This window comes from Heteronotia binoei, chromosome 16 (assembly GCF_032191835.1).
Source record: "Heteronotia binoei isolate CCM8104 ecotype False Entrance Well chromosome 16, APGP_CSIRO_Hbin_v1, whole genome shotgun sequence".
NCBI classification, from domain to species: Eukaryota; Metazoa; Chordata; class Lepidosauria; order Squamata; family Gekkonidae; genus Heteronotia; species Heteronotia binoei.
Window position 1 is genome coordinate 24,044,738 of NC_083238.1, and position 17,161 is coordinate 24,061,898.

Below are 17,161 nucleotides of genomic sequence, written 5' to 3' on the forward strand. Positions count from 1 at the left end.
GAGAAAGAGTTAAGGACATAGAACAAGGCAGCCCACAGACCTAAAATCTTGATACACAACAATGAAACAGGAAGTCCTATTCAAAATGCATACTCAAAAGTAGTGCTGGTGCAAAAATGAAGCTTCTTTCTTCTGAGGGACTGTAGGGCAGAATAGGCTCAGCCTCCCAACAAAAAAGAGGACACTTTCATCAGTTGTTATAAAAAAGCCCCAAAGAGGGTGGACGTCAAAAAAGAGGACATGTCCTCTAAAAAGAGGGCATCTGGTCACCCTACACCAGATGGCAATCCACCCTCTTCTTGAAGAGGAACAGCATGATGCTGAGGCAAAATCACTCAGTGGTACAGAGGATTCCTTTTCAACACAAGCCGGTTAAGAGCAAACCCCCATCCCTCCCTTGCACTCTCTTCTCCACTCTGGGCTCGACCTCTTCCTGCCCCCAGCAGTTGGTTCTGTGGGGACCCAAAGCAGCTTATGGTGTTCTTCTCTCCTTCATTTTTTTCTCATGACAAACCTTAGAGATAGGTTAGGCTGAGTGTGTCTGTGACTGACCTAGCGACAGCTAGAACAACAACAACAAAACCTCAAATCCATATTACTACATTTATGAAGAGCTATGGTGAGCTTGAAAGCCCACCATAGCTCTTCATCAGGCCAGATGTTACAAAAAATAGTCGAGAAAAAACACATTTACCGTATGTTTCAAGTCATGACTGTAAAACCTAGATCACCCAGGATTCTTCCATGACAAGCTGGGGATTCAAATCTGGATCTAACCATTATGTTATTTAAGTATACAGGAAAAAAAAATCTAGAGGAATACCACTTCCTATATAAATGCAAGTCACTATTATTCTGAGTAAGAGATCTCACATCTTCACCAACTGCCATTGGGTTTATACTCCATAAAATGTAGATCTAAAGACATTTTCTTCAACAGAAAAAATGGGGACATTCTGCTGTTTTCAGGTCACACTATTGAATGACCAGTCAAATCATAATTAGTCAAGATATAATACGATCAGTTCTTTAATTTAGTCGATAGGACTAATTAGACTACAATAATTTCCGGCATTCAGGAAGAGTTGAAAACATTTGAATCTAAAATTGTTACTTTGGTGCTTTGCTGTCTGGTTTCTGTTTAGTGTGCAGTAAAGGAATAGTAAGAGGAGTAATTCAGCCAGTCAGGGCACACATACTGGGATGGCCCAGCTAAACAACGTTAGGATTTCTAGTTCTGGGCTGGGAAATACCTGGAGATTTTGGGAGCAGAGCCTGAGGGGGGAGGAGTTGGGGAGGGGAGGGACTTCATTGGGACTTCATTCATAGGGTCCACTTATCAAAGGGGCCATTTTCTCCAGGTGAACTGATGGCTATCTCTTGCAGATCAGTTATCCCAGGAGCTCTCCAACCACCATTGGAGGTTGCCAATCTCCAGGTGGTAACTAAGTGAAGTAAACCCCCCATGTATAAGAGTCTAAATACAATACTGTCCCCAGTTATATGTCCCCAGTTATATGTTCTTCAAATGTTCTTCAAATATGTTCTTCAAATCAATAAAGTCTGATTACAAAAATATTCACATATATCAAAAATTCATGAAAACACATGGAATACCCACAGTGAGGAGCAGATGATCCAGTTAAACAGTCCAACAGGTAAGTTATTAATACTGTGAATCAATCACCTTTTTCTTCAGTCTGGAGGACGTTTTCTGTTTCAGCCATAACAGTAAGTAATTCCACTTGGGACAGCAGTCCAGCTAAATCCCACCAAACAGCTCACCACATGGGTTGTCTCTTTCTCATCTGTTCCTCGCTGTGGCTGTTCTATGTATTTTTGTGAATTTTTGATATATGTGAATATTTTTGTAACTGGACTTTATTAATAGTATTCGAATAATGTATAGTCGGGCATTGTATTATATTTAGACTCTTATACATGGAGGCTTTGCTTCACTTGGTTGCTAACTTATCTGTGTTTCTCACTTTTTTTTGCCAAATCTCCAGGTGATGGCTGGAGATCTCCTGGGATTACAAGTGATCTCCAGGCAACAGAGATCAGTTCACCTGAAGAAAATAGACACTCTGAAAGGTGGACTCTATGGTATTAAGTCCATCAATGCTCCTCCCCTCCCCCAATCCTACTCTCCTCAGGATCCACCCCCAAAATCACCAGGAATTTTCCAACCAGGAGCTGGTAGCCCTATTGGCATCCATACACCTCTGTGTTGCAGACTCAGAGGGAGGGCAGAAGCAGTGGCTTAGGGTTTTCTCCTCGGCAGGAGTCAGACATACCAAATCAGGTAAAACATGAGATATCAGAGAAAAGGAAGAATTAGATTTTTCTGTGGGGAAGAGAACTGGGGATTGAATAACTGAGCTCTTTCCTTTTATTCAAAGGAAAATATGGATGAGGGAAGGGAAGATTTGGAGGCAGGAAAAACAGATAGCCTTTTCACATTTAAAGAGAATGGTGTTTTGGTTTAAAGAGGAATGGTTCAGAACAAATTGGCTTGTTCTGAACAAAGCCTAAGAGTTTTAGAAGATAATTAGGCTGGAAGTAAAATGCTCAAAGCATCGGGAAAAACAGTTCTGAAATGTTGCAGGGCGGGGGGGGCGGGGTGTCCTTCATCCACAGGCTACACTCCGAATTATTTTTTAGTCCCTTCAACTGGTTAAGCTGCACACCCAGCTCTTTTCCAACAGGATGCTGAACAAATTATTCACACAGTTATGTGGTTATTGTGAGCCAGGTTTGTGCACAATGATCAGAAAAATACACCCATTTCTGATTGGTGCTCTGAACTAAAAGAACTACGTCTTTGTTTTCATGAACATTATTTTTGGTTCCTCTTTAAATAAACAACAAAGAAACTGCCAATCTAAAGGAATAAGCTTCTTTCCTTTCTTCTCACTGTACTTGGTAGGGGTCAAGTCCAGAAAAGGAAATATTCGCCAAAAAGAAATATCTCTCAATGCTGAGTTTACCCAGTAAAACCTTCCTCAGGAACCTGATGTCACATGAAATATAGGCTGAATGGCATCAAATAGTAGTAATAAACAGTGGACTCTTCATTCAACTAATCAAACTCTGATCAGCGAGTGAAATCTCCACACCTTGTGTTGTGTTTTGTCTTCATATGGTGATAAGTCATGGGGACCCATCTTATTTGGGTAGGGTTCTAAACACTGCCTAGACAAATGCCAGAAGATTTGGGGGCCAGTGCCTAGAGAGGTTGGAATTTGGGGATGATGTGATGTCACTTATAGAGGACACTCTAGGAATTCCCCTCAATCTCTGTGGTAAATACCATATTAGACATGGGGAAATTTGTATATCATCACTATGGAAGCCAGTTTTTCTCTCAATGCCTCACACTTTCTTGAGGATGGAAGTTTGGGGCTAGGGGTAGAAAATTCCCTACTGGGCTCAGGCACTTGGGAAGCCTGTATTTGGGCCTGGAGCCTGTCCTCCTGACACTTTAATGCAAAAAGGGAATTTCAGGAGGATTAGGACTTCATGCCTCTCTGTGAATTCAGCACTAAAATCTGAAATATCACACAAATCCAGGCATTCCTGTTCCTTCTGTCATGGGAGACATAGGGCTTTTTTGTAGAAAAAGCCCAACAGGTACTTATTAGGTCACACCCCCCGGTACCAAGCCAGCTGGAACTGTGTTCCTGTGCATTCCTGCTCAAAAAAACCATGGGGAGGCAACCTGTCTCATGTTTGCTTCAAAACTGGAGGTTGGATTTCTTGGGTGAGGGGTTCAGTCCCTGAAAATTTCATCAGTTGGCTCCTTTCCTGGAGCAGGACGATCTGGCAACAGTGATCCATGCAACGGTCACCTCAAGGTTGGATTACTGTAATGCCCTCTACATGGGGCTGCCCCTGTGCCGAACCCGGAAGTTGCAGCTAGTGCAGAATGCTGCCGCTCGGCTGTTATTAGGGCTCCCTAGATGGGAGCACATTCAGCCGGGGCTCTGGGGACTGCAGTGGCTGCCAATAATATACCGAGTGCGGTACAAGGTGCTGGTTATTACCTTTAAAGCCCTATATGGCCTAGGACCTGCCTACCTTAGGGACCATCTCTACCCATATGCTCCCCAGAGAGTGCTGCGATCCGGCTCTCGAAATCTGCTTGTAATCCCCGGGCCAAAGGAGGCCTGGTTGAAGTCAACTAGGGACAGGGCCTTCTCAATCACAGCCCCTTGCTGGTGGAACCAGCTACCAGAAGAGGTCAGGGCCCTGCGGGACTTTGGACAGTTCCGCAGGGCCTATAAGACAGTCCTCTTCCGGTTGGTTTATAACTGACCGGCATTGAAATATTCTGAAGGAAGACAATAAGATAGCAACTGACATTGACTGATACATTGATATACTGGTTGTTTTAATTATGTAAATTATTATTGTATTTTAAATTTTTAAACCCTATTAGAATTATTGTGTTGTGAGCCGCCCTGAGTCTGCCTCGGTGGGGTAGGGCAGGATATAAATCAAATCAAATGAAATGAAATCCCAGGGGGTTGGCAGTTGAAAAAGTTATATGTTGGAGTGTATTTCAAAATGAATAAGGGATTGGGCGGGGGGGGGGGGGCGGATTCTTGCAGGCATAATAAAGAAAGCAAATTTAAAAAAATAGAGTTATTTTGTGTATAACCCTAGTTGCATAATCTCTAAAAAAAATGGCATTAGGCCAAATTGGCATGCAGGAAAACAGTAGCTGTTTCTATAGTAGTAAAGTGATTGTGGTAAATAGGAACTATATGCATTTGTTTGGTTCTGTTCATTTCAGCATCACTTTTCTGGTTTCTAGAACGGTTGAGAAGGGTGTCCAAATACCTCGAACCAGTGATGGTGAATTCAGCTTGCCTTGTTTACTTTAAAAGAGAACTGATGGTCATGTGCAGAATTAATATTCTTGTCCTTGTTCAAAATTGGACCGATGATCTGATAGGATTTTCTGTCTTCCATTAAAAATATTAATTTCTGGAAATTGCTGAAAATAATTGGATCATTTGTCAGTTGTACGTGCTGTACAATCCTGGACAAAAAAATGGGTTTATTTTGGTTTTCCTCTTCAAAACAGTAGCTCTGGACCAATCCCACTGAAAACTATGTGTCTGAATACATTGGTTTGTGGCTCAAAGCCTATCAATAGAATATCATTTCCAGCCCAGCATAAACCTCCGTTTTTTAACCAGAGAGCAATTGATTCACTTTGCTCCCGATTAAAAGTGGCACCAAAGTGATTCATGGTAATATGCTGCGAGATCTAATCGGCTTACTCTTGTGAATTGTTAATGAATTATTCACAGGGTTTTTTTTTTTGTTTTTTTAAGAGAGCAATAAAATTTTCTGATGGAGTAAAATGGGCTGCAAGAACAACAAATACAGATATGTGATTGTGGTGTTTGGTACCCAGATATATTTGCCCTGTCATAATACTGGCATGATTTCAAGAGATGTTGATTTCTGGCTTGCTGCCAGGGAGCATTGAAAACTGCAAGGAGGATACAGTTTCCTGAAAATGAACACGGCAAATCTACATCTATATATCTCAGTATTCTCAATTACACTGGATTTGTTTTAGTTCAGTTGATCTGACGTGTAAAAGCCATTACAGACCTCTTTCCGGTATTTTTCTAGATCCTTCACGTACCTTCCTGCTTTGAAATGGCTTTATGGTTTCTTTCTGGCCATTTTCTTTTGTGTCATATTTATGGAGGGTTTCTTTCAGCACAGTAAACTATGCATGCTCCAAGCACCGTTTTGAGAGCCAGGCGATGCCATTCCGTCTGCTGTCGTATGTGCCCCTCTCCCTCTCTCTCTCTGTCTCTCTTGATGCATGCAAACCCAATTATATAATGGCTGTGTTCACCTTTAATTGTCCAGAGACACAGCCAACCGTAATGGCAACCCAAGGGTTTATAGTAACGCAAAGAGGAGGTGAAGGATGTAGCTGGCTTGGTTTGGGAAAGGCTGGATTGCTTTAAGCACTCAGCTTACTGTTTCCGGATAGCACTGGCAGCATCACTGATGTAGCAGCTCTGCCTGCCTCTTTCGCTACTAGATTCCTGTAACTGCACGCGGGGTGTGGGGGTGGGGTGGGAAGCCCCTACATAGGAGATCTGATCTCTTGAAAGAAGTCCTCACTGCCTGAAGAGACCTGATGTTTTCCTTGCCAGCCCAGAAGATGCCAGAGAGATAGGCAGCCGAGGGATGCTTTGTTATAAGGCAAGGTATGCAGTCTCCTGCAGATAGAAAGGTCATGCAGCTCAGCGTCGGTGAACCATTCCAGTCTCTCAGTCATCAGGTATGGCCTTGTCCTTTTCTATTAATCTTTCCTTGACTGCTGCTTGGATCGCTGTTTCTAGTTCATTTAAGAGCGACATCTTGATTGCAGGGTCTGAGACAGGATTTAAGAGAGCAGATGCTTGTTTAGAGAGGAATAAATATTCGCCAGAAATAATGAAAGTCAGCATATCAGGGGGGAAGAGCAAAGGAATTTTTTTTTGGGGGGGGCCATGCTTACACTCTTGTTTATAGCTAATCAAGTATATGTGCTAGTAACATGTTGCAGAATGTCAGAACCCCAGGCATAATATGGGATTTTGAGCAACGTTGCACATCTTTACAAAGTGCATTCAGCATAGCAGGATGGTCGTTTGGACAAGACATCACAAACCTCCTGTAATCCTCGTTATGCACAAGAGCTAAAAACAGCCCATCTCTCTGGGTAGCTGAAGTTATTGATTTGGGGAGGGGGGAGCAGATATTTATCTCAATTTCGAGGACTGGATAAAGGGCTTGTCTTTTTTTAAAAGTCTCTTGCTTGTTCCACTCAAATGTAAAGGTTTTGAAATGTAATCTGTCTGTTATTTTATTGTTGGTGGGGAAAAATGCAAACCAAAATGGCCTGATAAGTGGAGTGGCTTAATTTTTTTTTTAAATTGACATTTTTTTTGGTTGCTAATAGTTTTGAGTTAGAGCATGTTTAATTGTTTTGCATTTAACCTTTGGTCCAAACCATTGTAATCTCAGATTGTGGGAACAATGTGAAGTTTTAAGCATGGAAGGCAGCTGGGTCTCTATTTTATATAACCTTTCGGCCAAAGCAGTGTCAGTTGTAGCCTATTTTTATGTACTGGGGTGGGGGAAAGAAATTGGAAGCCCTGTAATCAGCTTAAGCATGCTCGTTGCAAATGGTGGTAGACGGCCCACAGAAGGGGGCTCTCATTTGCACACCATGAATACCATGTAAGGAGATTATATCTAAAACACGCACGTGAATTTTTCCCCCAGCAGCAGTTTTGTGTATCAATTTATATGATTTGATCCTGTTTGGTGGACATTTCTATGGTAACCTCTTAGGGTCTGTTTTAAAAATTGCTCAGAACATGAAAGGAACCCCATGCTTTAGTTCCCTGGCTCCCATGCAATGTTCGGCTTGGTCAGGGAAGTGTGATCCATTTTCTAACCCTAAGATTAAAGAGACTGGAGATTTTAAAATCATGTATAACTCAGAAGTGAAGACCTATAAAAAAATGCAATGATTAAACAATATATTCTTCCCCTAGGTTTTCAGTTAAAAATGCATATTGGAATCCCCAGCTAAAGTCTAAAGCTGTGGCTCACACAGGGCTCTAATTCATTAAGATAGCCATTCCAGTCATTTTTAATTAAAAACATCAATTAAAACAATATTTGGCTCATTCGTAGTGACGATAACTGAAAAGTTTCCTGCTGTACTTATCCAGCTTATGTTTTGATTAACACTAGGGGTTACAGACACATTCTTAAGCTTGATTAGTTTTGGAATGGTTTTAATGTTACTTTTTCAGTTGCTACAAACCTTGTTTAATCATTTAGAATTGATTTTTGGAGAATTTTAATGCATTAGCTACAAAAAGTACATTCTGTTTCTTGGCAGCTGGCTGGAATTCCAGAGGGTTACAGGTATGCTGGTGATTTTTCAGGCTACTCTTGGTTTTCTGAAAAGGACCAAAGCACATAAGCCTGTTTTTAAGTGTTGTGTACAGTTGGGTTAGAAGTGCTCATTGATTTTCATAAGCAGTTCCAGCAGTGATGAAAAATGTAACCACATTTTTAATATTTTTGACAGTGTCTATAAAAATGCTTGCCTATTCATTTGCACTGCTCTCTCTTCTTTCCATGGCTTCATTTGTCTTAGTGATATTATCATGGTGACATATCTGACTGGCAGATGTAGAATGATTCCTGATTGGCTGTGATCATCCATGTAATTAATCCATTACATGCTGTCCTCACTCATAATTGACTCTTTAGTTTGCTGTAGTGTAGTGTAGAACCATGTAGTTCACTGGGTAATGTTAGGCAAGTCACTCGTTGCAGCCTATCCCATCCCACAGAGCTGTTAGAAGACAAAATGGAAGCACAAAGGAATATACAAACTGTTCTGAATTCATTGGAAAAAGGGCGGGATAAAAATGAGATAGATAGTTTAATGTCACTTCATTCACATTTGATTTCAATTACTTATCTGAATCAACTGGAAAGGGGAAAAACCATTAACCTGAGGAGAAAATGGTAATGACAATATCATCTGACAGGGGAATCGCTGGTACCAAAAGGATTGAAAAATGTAATATTCTCATATTCTAACCATTTTTCAGGAAATATCCTGTCCCCCTGAAATCAAACTTGTATAGAAACCTGTGTTGGTCCCTGTGCTGGCATGAGGGATAGTTATTCCTTGCCATCTGTATTTGTTTTGAAGGGCTTCTGGGTTGAAATTACAATTGAGGGAGAAATTGAATAGTCTTACTTCTGTACATGGTAAATAAAATAAGTTTCTAAGTTTTCAGATTTTCAGAAGTCAGAGTATCATAAAACTTGTCCAGAATGGAACCCATAATGCAGGTGTCCCCAACTTTTTTGAACTTGCAGATACCTTTGGAAGTCTGACACAATGTGGTGGGTGCAGCTACAAAATGGCGGCCACAAAATGGCTGCCACAGGAGATAGAGCCAGCCACAAAATGACTGTCACAGCTAACTTTTGGTCACACAGTGATGATCCTTGTGCTGTGGTGGCTGCTGCAGCCAAATCAACATTTTAGAAAAACCTTCATAGCCAATCAAATCTCCGGTGGCCAATCAGAAGAATTGCTGGAAAAAGCCCCACCTGCCCCAACATTTTCTAAAAAAAACACTTAGTGGGTGCCAGGAAAGGTTTCAGCAGGCGCCATGGCACCTATGGGTGCCATATTGGAGACCCCACCACCCTGCATTAATACACTAACTTAAGCAAAATTAAAACTGAAAACTTATTTGTTAATATAGTTATTAGAAGCTGTTAGAAGTTCATGAAGAATTGCAAGGGGGGTGTCAATCTGGCAATCTCATCCCATCATCAAAATCTTTGGCCTTCACTTTCACCCACCCTGAACCTCAGCAAGAAAGGCGGACTGTAAATGAAGTAAATAAATAATACTTTATAAACTATGCAGTGTTCAAGCAAGCAGATGTCTTCTCTCCCCCCTTTCCCCTTTAACTGGCACTCAGATGTTCTCAATGATATGTTCCACCTGGAGCATATTCGCTATTCTTCAGACAATTTCTGAAGGGTTATTCCCTCCCCCCCCTTTTTTTTGCTTAATTTACATAGTCCCAAATTTCTGCATATCTGAGTATGTGGAGACCTCTGCTTTGTCTGTGTGGCCCAGTTTTGCCTCTTTCATCCTACATGTGGACGCCAGCCAGTTTACTGTTAGATATGGTTATAACCAATCCCAGCTGCAAAAGGTAACTTGTTGACATTAAGTTCGGACCGTAATCAGAACTCCTAGCTGCCTAGTTTAGGGACAATGGAGGTCCCAGTGGGAACAGACAGTGATTCCGTGATAGGAATGCTTACCAATCAGCAGACTTACATAAAGATATCACCACCAAAGAATATGTGCTCATAGGTCTGTTTTCCCAAGAGCATTGACACTTTGGTGACTCACTGGCTAGTAGGGTTGCCAATCCCCAGGTGGGCGCAGGGGATCCCCCGGTTTGGGGGTTGTCAGAAAGCGGGGGCAGGAGAGGGAAATGTCTGCTGGGAACTCTATTATTCCCTTTGGAGATTTATTCCCATAGAAAATCATGGAGAATTGATCCGTGGGTATCTGGGGCTCTGGAGGGGGCTGTTTTTGGGGATAGAGGCACCAAATTTTCAGCATAGCATCTAGTGCCTCTCCCCAAAATACCCCCCAAGTTTCAAAAAGATTGGACCAGGGGGTCCAATTCTATGAGCCCCAAAAGAAGGTGCCCCTATCCTTCATTATTTCCTATGGAAGGAATTGAAAAGGTGTTTCGTCCTTTTAAATGTGAGGGCCAGAACTCCCTTTGGAGTTCAATTATGCTTGTCACAGCCTTGATCTTGGCTCCACCCCCAAAGTCTCCTGGCTCTACCCCCAAAGTCCCCAGATATTTCTTGAATTGGACTTGGCAACCCTACTGGCTAGGGATGGGTTTAGTTTGGTTCATCAGCGCTGCCTTCGCACCATCCTCAACATCCACTGGAGTGACTTTGTGACCAACACTGAAGTCCTCAAGCGGGCAGAGGTTACCAGCATCGAGGCACTGCTGTTGAAGACGCAGCTGCGCTGGGCAGGGCATATTTCTAGGATGGAAAACCACCGCCTTCCCAAGATTGCCCTGTATGGCGAACTCTCCACCGGCCATCGAAATAGAGGGGCACCAAAGAAGAGGTACAAGGACTCCTTGAAGAAATCCCTTAGCACCTGTCACATCAACCATCACCAGTGGTCTGACCTAGCCTCAGATCGCAAAGCATGGAGGCACACCATCCACCAGGCTGTCTCTTCCTTTGAGAACACACGCATAGCTGGTCTTGAGGACAAAAGGAGATTGAGGAAGAATCGCACTGCTACAGGACCAACCCTAAATCAGACTTTTCCCTGCAGCCGCTGTGGCCGGACCTGCCTGTCCCACATTGGTCTTGTCAGCCACCAGCGAGCCTGCAGCAAACGTGGACTATTGCACCCTTCTTAAATCTTCGTTCACGAAGCCAAGCCGAGAGAGAGTATGAGCACTGGCTCCTGTTTGCTTGCTCCTCTGATCTTTCAGGCTTTGGCTGCTAGGCAGAGAGCAAAAAGCTTGCTGTGCATGCTGACGTATAAGCAGGAATCTCTGTTAGCTGGGGTATATGGTAACTGTTATATTTATCCCCCTTCATAGCAATACACAATCCTACCATTAGGGCAGATTGGTAGGTGCAAATTTTTGCTTGCACATACAGACAGGCAGCCAGTGCTGCAAGATACGATGTGGAGGAAAATGCTGCATTTATGACATTTGGCTGCCCAACAGCATCTGTAAACAGCCTTTTAGTTAATTACACTAAAGGCCAAATTGCTCCAGATAGAGAGCTCATATATTTATGCTTGTCTGGAAAAGTGTGTGCGGGGTGTCTTTTTAAAGTAAAACAGAACTGAGGGAGGAACACTAAAGATGGCTGCTTCCCACTCCTTACATGGCTGTGCTGTGCTGAGTGAAGCATTTCCCCCTAGCAAAAGAGTGTTACTGAAGCACAGTTAGCTAAAAATCAGGTGGGAGCAGAGTTTAGCTCCTTGCCTCTCACTTTTTTGTGTGTTTGAACAGGCAGAGTTGTATACACAAAGAACCCCAATCATCACTTAGCGTTTGTTCCCACTGTCTGTTTTCTTGGTTGTCAAATACATTTGTGTTTCCACGCTGCATCTGAGAGTTTAATTATCTCTAGAATAGGGACTTGTGTATCTGAAATTTAGTAGAGATTGTGTGAAGGACACAGCCCTGGCAATTTTATTTGAATTGTGTGAAGGGAGAGTCACATATGGTTCTTTTTTGTGCATTTGTCACTTTGATGATTTCATGAGGCTTCATTTGGGCCTCTACTAGGCTTCCCAATCCCCAGGTCCCCCGCCCCCAGCCAGCTAGCTGGCGGGGGAAGCCCCACCCCCACCCTAATCCATAGCTCCAGATCTCCGGCAGTTTTAGGGAATAATGGGGAATTGATCCACAGATATCAGGGGCTCTAGGGGGGCTGTATTTTGAGGTAGAGGCACCAAATTTTCAGAATAGCAGCTAGTGCCTCTCCCCAAAATACCCTCCAAGTTTCAAAAAGATTGGACCAAGGGGTCCAATTCTATGAGCCCCAAAAGAAGGTGCCCCATCCTTCATTATTTCCTATGGAAGGAAGGCATTTAAAAAGGTGTGCTGTCCCTTTAAATGTGATGGCCAGAACTCCCTTGGAGTTCAATGATGCTTGTCACACCCTTGTCTCCTGGCTCCAACCCCAAAGTCTCCTGGATCCACCCCCAAAGTCCCCAGATATTTCTTGAATTGGACTTGGCAACCCTAGCCTCTACAAGGTTTTTATATGTTTTTGTAATAAACACATGCATTTTTGTCTATAACAATTGATGTTTTTAACTTTTGACCTCTTACTAGAACTCTAAACTTCCTTTGGAGGTTTTTGCTTGGTTGGTTTAGTTTCTTTCTCCTCCCTCCGCCTCTTTTTGGCTGGCAGGAGAGTTAGCAGCCAGAAATATGTTTGCCACTCAAACTAATGGGAAAGAAAGGAAAATAAAGAAAAAGATTATAGGAAACAACAACAACAAAAATAGTGCACATTCCTAATTCACACAGGACAAATTGTGTTTTTTATTTTCCTCAGTTTTTTTTTCTTGCTTCAGAAGTTGCAGAAAAATGCATCTTGACAGGTAGAGGCAATTAAACAATAACTTTAGTTTGAGAACAGAGTTTGAAAGAATCTGGTCAGGGAAGGAATGAAAAGAGAATCAATATGGTTACCAGGACTTTAAAAAAATTGTTAGAATCTAGTGCAGTGCATAGATTAGTTCTCTAAATAGTGTAACTGTGTCTTTAAGGAATACTTCCTGTTTCTCTGTTCTGGCTTAGAAGTTCTACCTTGGTGGCTGAAGTGAGCAATGTGCTGGAGGTAGGGTTGCCAGCTTTTGGAGGCTCCTCCTCACCCACAAATACCCCAAAACGCATTGTGATGACATCATGCTGCCGACATCACACAGTGATGCTCTAGGCTTTGGGCAAAACTGTATGGTAAATTCGGGCTTAAACCCATAGAGTTTTGCCCAAAACATACAGTAACCCAGAAGTGATGTCATCACACAGCAGAAGATCCTAAGGAGGACCCAGGAGTGCAGTGGAAGATCCTGCAGAGGACCTGGCAACCCTAGCTGGAGGCCTGGTTGTTCATAAGCAGGGTTACCAGGTGTCTCCATTGGGTGGGAGACCTCTAGCTCTCCACTGCCTCTGCTAGCTGCTGCTCAGCTGGGTGGCAGGATAAAATCCTGGGTGAGATGGGGGAGTGCTAATCAGCATCACTTGACACCATGTCTTTATGAACATGAACATATGAAGCTGCCTTATACTGAATCAGACCCTCGGTCCATCAAAGTCAGTATTGTCTACTCAGACTGGCAGCAGCTCCCCAGGGTCTCAAGCTGAAGTTTTTCACACCTATTTGCCTGGACCCTTTTTAGTTGGAGATGCCGGGGATTGAACCTGGGACCTTCTGCTTACCAAGCAGATGCTCTACCACTGAGCCACGATTCCTGCCATACATATGAACATCTGAAGCTGCCTTCTACTGAATCAGACCCTCAGTCCATCAAAGTCAGTATTGTCTACTCAGACTGGCAGCGGTCCTCCAGGGTCTCAAGTGGAAGTTTTTCACACCTATTTGCCTGGACCCTTTTTAGTTGGAGATGCCGGGGATTGAACCTGGGACCTTCTGCTTCCCAAGCAGATGCTCTGCCACTGAGCCAACGTCCCTTCCCAAATGTGGCAAACATTTACTTCCATCATGACCTGTAGTGATGTCATTTTGTCAAGTGATGTTCTAGTATTTACCCCAAATTCCATGGTATAACCATAGAGCTTGCAGTGAACGCTGCAGCTTGGACCCTTGTGCAGTGATATTGCTCGGTTGCATCAGAAGTGATGTCATCATTCTGGGGCAGTGCTGACAATCGAAGCCTTCATCTCCGCCATCTGCTGCTGGTTACTGGGATGGGTCGTCAACTCTGTTTTTAAGTAGTTTGTTTCTCTCTAGCAATTTAACCTTTTGGTCTCCAGTCAGGTTAGTGGAGACCTCATATTATCTTTGTTTCTAGAACATTAATTGGCATCTACTGTTTTTAAGATTGCCAGGCCTTAGACTGGATCCTATTTGTTTCATTTTGTGGAAATACTTCATGAAAATATTTCCAATGTAATGTTATTTAGCTGGCCAGTGGATGAATTTGTTGAGTACCTGTTTGAAGTGGTTAAAGAGAACTGGGTTCTCCCGTTGTGCATCTCTGGTTCCTGCTGCTGGTCAGTAGAATGGTGGGAGGTATAGGGGGGAATAGGCATCACAGCAGTTCCAGCTGCAAACCCAAAACAGATGCCATTGTGTTGTACTGATGCTCTAAAAAAAAAGGTAAAGGTAGTCCCCTGCGCAAGCACCAGTCATTTCCGACTCTGGGGTGACGTTGTTTTCACAACGTTTTCACGGCAGACTTTTTACAGGGTGGTTTGCCATTGCCTTCCCCAGTCATCTACACTTTCCCCCCAGCAAGCTGGGTACTCATTTTACTGACCTCAGAAGGATGGAAGGCTGAGTGAACCTTGAGCCAGCTACCTGAACCCAGCTTCTGCCAGTATTGAACTCAGGTCGTGAGCAGGGAGCTCAGATCCCCCCAAATCTCTGTGGTGAAAACTGTAGAGCAGGGGTCCTCAAATTATGGCCCGCGGGCCAGATGCGGCCCGCTGAGGACGTTTATGCGGCCCGCCGGGTTATGGCAAAATCAGACCGGAAGTGACGTTCGACCTAAACTCGCATTAGCAACGCACACTTCTGGCACTGGGCTGAGGTGGCGGAGACAGAGTGTGAGGCGATACCGAGGTGAGGTGAGTTCCCAGGCTGGGGTGTGTGGTGTGGGGAAGGGAGAGAGATGCAGAAGACGGAGAACTGACGGCCCCGCAGCCTTGTACAGTAACGGCAGCCACCATAACAGTCCGGCCCTCCAACAGTCTGAGGGACAGTGAACTGGCCCCCTATTTAAAAAGTTTGAGGACCCCTGCTGTAGAGTTTCAGGGGGATCTCAGAATGTCATGCCAATGCAATGACATCACTCTCATGTTTGGACTAGAAATGACATTGTGGTGTCACTGCGCCATCTGATTACTCGTCCCTGCCCTACCCTAAAATCTCCAACTGGTTTCAAGCACTCAGCTGGAACTCCAGGTGATCTACATGATATCATTTGAAACCACAGTCTTAAAAGCAGAATTGTGTGTTAATGCAAAGAATTATCTTGATCACCAACTCAAAACGTGAAAGAATCCTGTGCCAACTTATTGCAAAAAGTTGAATCTTCCATGAAAAGCTAAACGGTTGTTGTCTTCCTTGTGTCACTTTGCTGTCCTTGAGTCCCCTCACTAGCAGCTACTTGAACTGTTGTGATGACACAGAATATTTGTGAACATTCTAACTATTCAAACTGAAGTAGAAAGTTGACAGAAGTACAGTTTTTATTGGAATTAGGCAGGATCTTGAAGGAGCAATAGAAATGTGAGGAAGAGAGGGACAAAAGAGGACTTTTTAGGAATGGGCATTGTGAACATTTATGTCAGGCTTAAGGATAGAAGGACTTGGAACTTTTAAGTAGAAAGGCGGTGACTTAGCAAAGTAGTTCTGGAGGAGTAGCTATTAGAAAGTGAAGAAGAAAGTGTTATCTTTCATGTTAATTTGAACTAATAAGATTCATCTTTGGTTCTAAAACATTGTCTCCCCCCTTGCAGCAAAATTGTTCTAGTAATCACTAACTGCAGGGTTCTTTTCGAAGGAGAGCTCATCAATACATCTTACAGCAAACTTTCTGCTGTAACAGCAAACCCTGTACAAATATTACCATTATGGAGCATTAATGAATTTTGCTGTTCAGCAAGTCATAAATGTTTCTTAGAAACTCTGCAAAAAACAACAACCACCACCAATCCTTGCACTTCTGGGGAGAACAACTTTGGGGAAAGTTTTCTTTCATACCTCCTCCCACTTAGGGTTGCCAGGTCCCCACCACCACTGGAGGTTTCAGGTTGCCAGATTTAGGTTGGGAAACTCCTGGAGATTTGGCGATGGGGCCTGGGGAGGACAGGGACGTCAGTGGGGTACAATCCAAAGTATCCATTTTCTCCAGGAAAATTGATCTCTGTAGTCTGGAGAAGAGCTGTGATTCTGGCGGATCCCCAGGTCCCACCTGGAGGTTGGCATTCCTGAATTTTAGCACTCTGTCTCGTCTTCTCCTTGGGGTGGTTTTTGAAGCTCAGCAGAACTGTGCCAAGTCACCCTTTTCACAGAAGACTGTGGCCCCAATGCTGAGGATGAATGAGTTAATCCTTGTTTTGCAGAAACATCTGACCCTCTAGAAAGGGTTAGATCATCAAGATAACACATCAAAAGCAAATTGAAGCACAGTGGGAAGTAACAATATGAAAAAAAATTCTTCTCTTAGCTTGTAGAATCATTCTTTTGAAAAGTTTTTAATTTATTAAAATTAAATTAAAATTAAAAAAGGAAGGCTGTACAGAACATACACTGATCAACTCAGGCCATATGGTTGCAAAAAGTGTGACCAAATGTCCTTTCTTGTATACAGGAACTCATTTGCATATTAGGTCACACACCCCTGATGCCACCATTGCTTCACATTTTTTTCTACAAAAAAACCCAGTAGGAACTATTTGCATATTAGGCCACACCCTGCATTCCTGTGTGTTCCTGCTCAAAAAAAGCCCTGCATGCCTTTGGGACTACACTAGATGCCCCTATATAGCTGACTCTTTTCTTTCAAATGGTCTATGTGTGGTGTGGAATTAGATTTCCAGTACTACAGGACACGTACTCCTGACATCCATAGTACTCTATACTTTATGGGACCAGTCTGCTAAGTTGCTTCTGCTGCTGCTTGGATCTCTCAAAAATTCTCAGCATTTTATAATGCTTTTAATGTTCAGTTCTTTATACAGTTTGTTGAGAATGCTGAAGACACATGTATTTATTTTCCTGCCATGTCTACGTAGGGTTGCCAGGTCTGTTTTGG

The 17,161-nt window shown here is 43.1% G+C and overlaps 1 protein-coding gene across 7 annotated transcripts in view; it reads left to right on the forward strand.

Annotated features, from left to right (window-relative positions):
• SLC4A10 (solute carrier family 4 member 10) overlaps nt 1–17,161 on the forward strand; it is a 292,827-nt gene that overhangs the window by 72,190 nt on the left and 203,476 nt on the right. For 4 of the 7 annotated variants that reach the window (XM_060257355.1, XM_060257352.1, XM_060257356.1 and 1 more), the window contains exon 1: nt 5,878–6,319. The exons of 1 other annotated variant lie outside the window; for it this stretch is intronic. In XM_060257355.1, coding sequence (XP_060113338.1) covers nt 6,248–6,319 — 72 coding nt within the window. In that variant the 5' untranslated portion in view covers nt 5,878–6,247. Of the gene's footprint in view, nt 1–5,876; nt 6,320–17,161 lie in introns of those variants that run through there. 2 more of the 7 variants (XM_060257358.1, XM_060257353.1) reach the window with 1 other exon arrangement.